The sequence below is a fragment of the Etheostoma cragini genome, unplaced genomic scaffold (genome assembly GCF_013103735.1).
Source record: "Etheostoma cragini isolate CJK2018 unplaced genomic scaffold, CSU_Ecrag_1.0 ScbMSFa_80, whole genome shotgun sequence".
NCBI classification, from domain to species: Eukaryota; Metazoa; Chordata; class Actinopteri; order Perciformes; family Percidae; genus Etheostoma; species Etheostoma cragini.
Genome location: NW_023269428.1, coordinates 88,036 through 91,039, shown reverse-complemented (window position 1 = coordinate 91,039; position 3,004 = coordinate 88,036). Strand labels below are relative to the sequence as shown.

Genomic DNA, 3,004 nt, shown 5'->3' with positions numbered 1-3,004 from the left:
CATGTAAATAATCACTACTTTTAGCGTGTATAGAGCATATCTCCACCAGACTCCATGTAAATAATCACTACTTTTAGCGTGTATAGAGCAGCATATCTCAACCAGACTCCACGTAAGCTATCTACCTACTACCACAGACTGTATATTATTAATATCAACACTACACATTACTATTATAGACTGTATATTATCAACATCAGGAAGGTGCTGGTGCCTCTGTTGTCTATGCCAGGCCTTACTACAGGTCGGACACTAACGAACTAAAGTGTTTATGTCGTGTTTTCCCGTCACAGACCGTGGTAGAGCCACGTTACACCGGCCCTGTATGTCTGTGTATGTCAAACAGACACATGGATGGGAAACGCCTAAGAACAGTTAGCTCAGACACCAGGTAAAACGCAACACCAGCGGTGTTGCGTTTAAATCGGTTCCCTTCGGAAGAGTTTCCTGTCTTTGACGGAAATAAAATAACGAATGTTAACTTTATGTTCTCTGGCTGAATTTATGTTAAAGGAGACTTAACATTGGGTTTCTGGATGTAACGTAATTATATTAATTATAAAATAAAGAGTTTCGATGGGAACAGATTTTAACACAATTGTAATGTTGACAACACACTCACCGTCGCCGTGGTTCCTCGCCTGTTAGCCGTTAGCCGTTAGCCGTTAGCCGCACTAACGGTCAACATTTAATCATTTAAGTATCACAACAAAGAGATTTATCTCCGCCGAGCAGCTGCTAATGCTAGCTTCTATGGCTGCTAATGTTAGCTTTTACTGCTGCTAATGCTAGCTTCTACTGCTGCTAATACTAGCTTCTACCATAGACATATCTATATGTCTTGGCTTCTACCGCCGGATTTCTTCTTCTTCTTCTTCTTCTTCTTCTTCTTCTTCTTCTGAACCGGAAGCTGTAGGCAGAGTTCAGCATTCCTCCCGCCCCCTGCTGGTTCACAGTGAGGAGTGCAGATAAACTCATCTGAAAGCCATGACGTCGCGGGGGGGGTAACCAAAGAACTTAACATGTCTTATGAACTTATATTATCTGAGTTATTAGGGGTCCAAGCCCGAAGGATGCGTGGACCGCAGTAAAGCTAGGGATTTCTCATTATTCTTCTCCGCATTAAACTGGTGCTGCAGCCTAAACCGCAAAAAACTCCGCAAAGATTTCCGACGCAAAAATGGACCCACGTCCACCACTAGGTGGCGCTATAGCGCGTTTGGCCCTATAACTCCCAAACCTTACATCGGAAATTTAAAAACCTTACATCCACGCGTTCCCTGGATCCAGCTGAATCTCGTGATACTGGCCACGCCCATTTCCGCCTTGACTTTTATGCGTGAAAAATCGCGATTTATCCAAAAAAACCTTTTTCAAACTCCTCCTAGACCGTGCAATGGATCTGCACGAAACTTGACCCTTAGCATCTCCAGACCGACCTGACACTAAGTTCTATAAAGATGATTTAGAGAATAAAAATTGCATATTACGCAAAAACAAATTTGTGTAGCTAACTATGAAAACGCCAACTTTGCCATATCTTTGCCAAAATAACTGCTGTAAAAACCAAGCCTTAGAATGTTCCCTGGGGTGTCCCTCTGAGGCTCTACACACAGCCCACTAAAGAAGGCCACTAGGGGGCGCTACAAATAAAACAAATAATACAACTGGTAGAAACTGTCTTTTGGAGCTAAAGGCTAACAGTGTCCCCGTTCTGCTGATGTCTATGTTGTCTTCCGGTCCCCTACAGAAGGTTTTGTCCTTCTGTCCCTTTCAGAAGGTTTTGTCCTCCTGTCCCCTACAGAAGGTTTTGTCTTCCTGTCCCTACAGGTTTTGTCTTCCTGTCCCTTACAGAAAGTTTTGTCCTCCTGTCCCTTACAGAAAGTTTTGTCCTCCTGTCCCCTACAGAAGGTTTTGTCCTCCTGTCCCTTTCAGAAGGTTTTGTCCTCCTGTCCCCTACAGAAGGTTTTGTCCTCCTGTCCGCTACAGAAGGTTTTGTCTTCCTGTCCCTTTCAGAAGGTTTTGTCCTCCGGTCCCCTACAGAAGGTTTTGTCCTCCGGTCCCTTTCAGAAGGTTTTGTCCTCCTGTCTGTCCCCTACAGAAGGTTTTGTCCTCCTGTCCCCTAAAGAAGGTTTTGTCCTCCTGTCCCCTACAGAAGGTTTTGTCCTCCTGTCCCCTAAAGAAGGTTTTGTCCTCCTGTCCCCTACAGAAGGTTTTGTCCTCCTGTCCCCTAAAGAAGGTTTTGTCCTCCTGTCCCACAAAGTAGTGATATTACTTGTTTTTCTGTTTTTTAAATGTAAAATATTTAAATTTTATTTAAATTCATAGACACAATAAAATGGGCAATTTGGTGAATATTTTGTTCAGTTTAAGAACTAAATATGAAATCAAATGCTTTAAAATGGGAAAAATCTGGATGATTAGAACTACTTTGGATGTTATTATATATTATTATACGTCACTAAATAATAATTAATAATAATTGATAATAATAACAATTATGTAATTAATAACACAATTTCCCAGCTCTGAATCACAGAAGCCGAACTCGGAGAGAAAGAGAAATCTTTAATATTAATAAGATATGAAAATATAAAACACAGCAACTGTGTGCTACATGCTAACAGCTACATGCTAACTGACTACATATACACGTGATGACGTCATCGGTGATGTCATCTTCAGCACGGTCCGTCCCACACGATCAAGATGTTGGCGTTTTTCTCCCTGAAACACACAAAATATAAAAAAATATCAATAAATTCTTAAAGAAAAAGTTAGGAGAAAACACGAGACTTTCACCAGGAAACAGGTGTTCATGTCCTCAGCATTGTTACCATAGTAACAGACTTACAGGCTGTGGACGCACAGCGAGCACTCGTTGGCGTAGGTGACGCCATCGCTGCCGCAGACCGGAGAGAAGTTGAGAGGACACGCCTGAGACACACTGGTCCCCACACAGGAGGGCTGCAGACAGACAGGGAGAGAGACAGACAGGTCAGGG

The 3,004-nt window shown here is 42.6% G+C and overlaps 2 protein-coding genes across 2 annotated transcripts in view; one reads left to right on the top strand and one right to left on the bottom strand.

Moving 5' to 3' along the window:
* Window positions 1-303, top strand: part of LOC117941468 (sequestosome-1-like) — a 2,373-nt gene extending 2,070 nt beyond the window's left edge. Inside the window, exon 4 of the mRNA XM_034866480.1 lies at window positions 294-303. Coding sequence (XP_034722371.1) covers window positions 294-303 — 10 coding nt within the window. The remainder of the gene's footprint in view (window positions 1-293) is intronic.
* polr2b (polymerase (RNA) II (DNA directed) polypeptide B) overlaps window positions 1-3,004 on the bottom strand; it is a 44,342-nt gene that overhangs the window by 3,118 nt on the left and 38,220 nt on the right. The window lies entirely within an intron of this gene.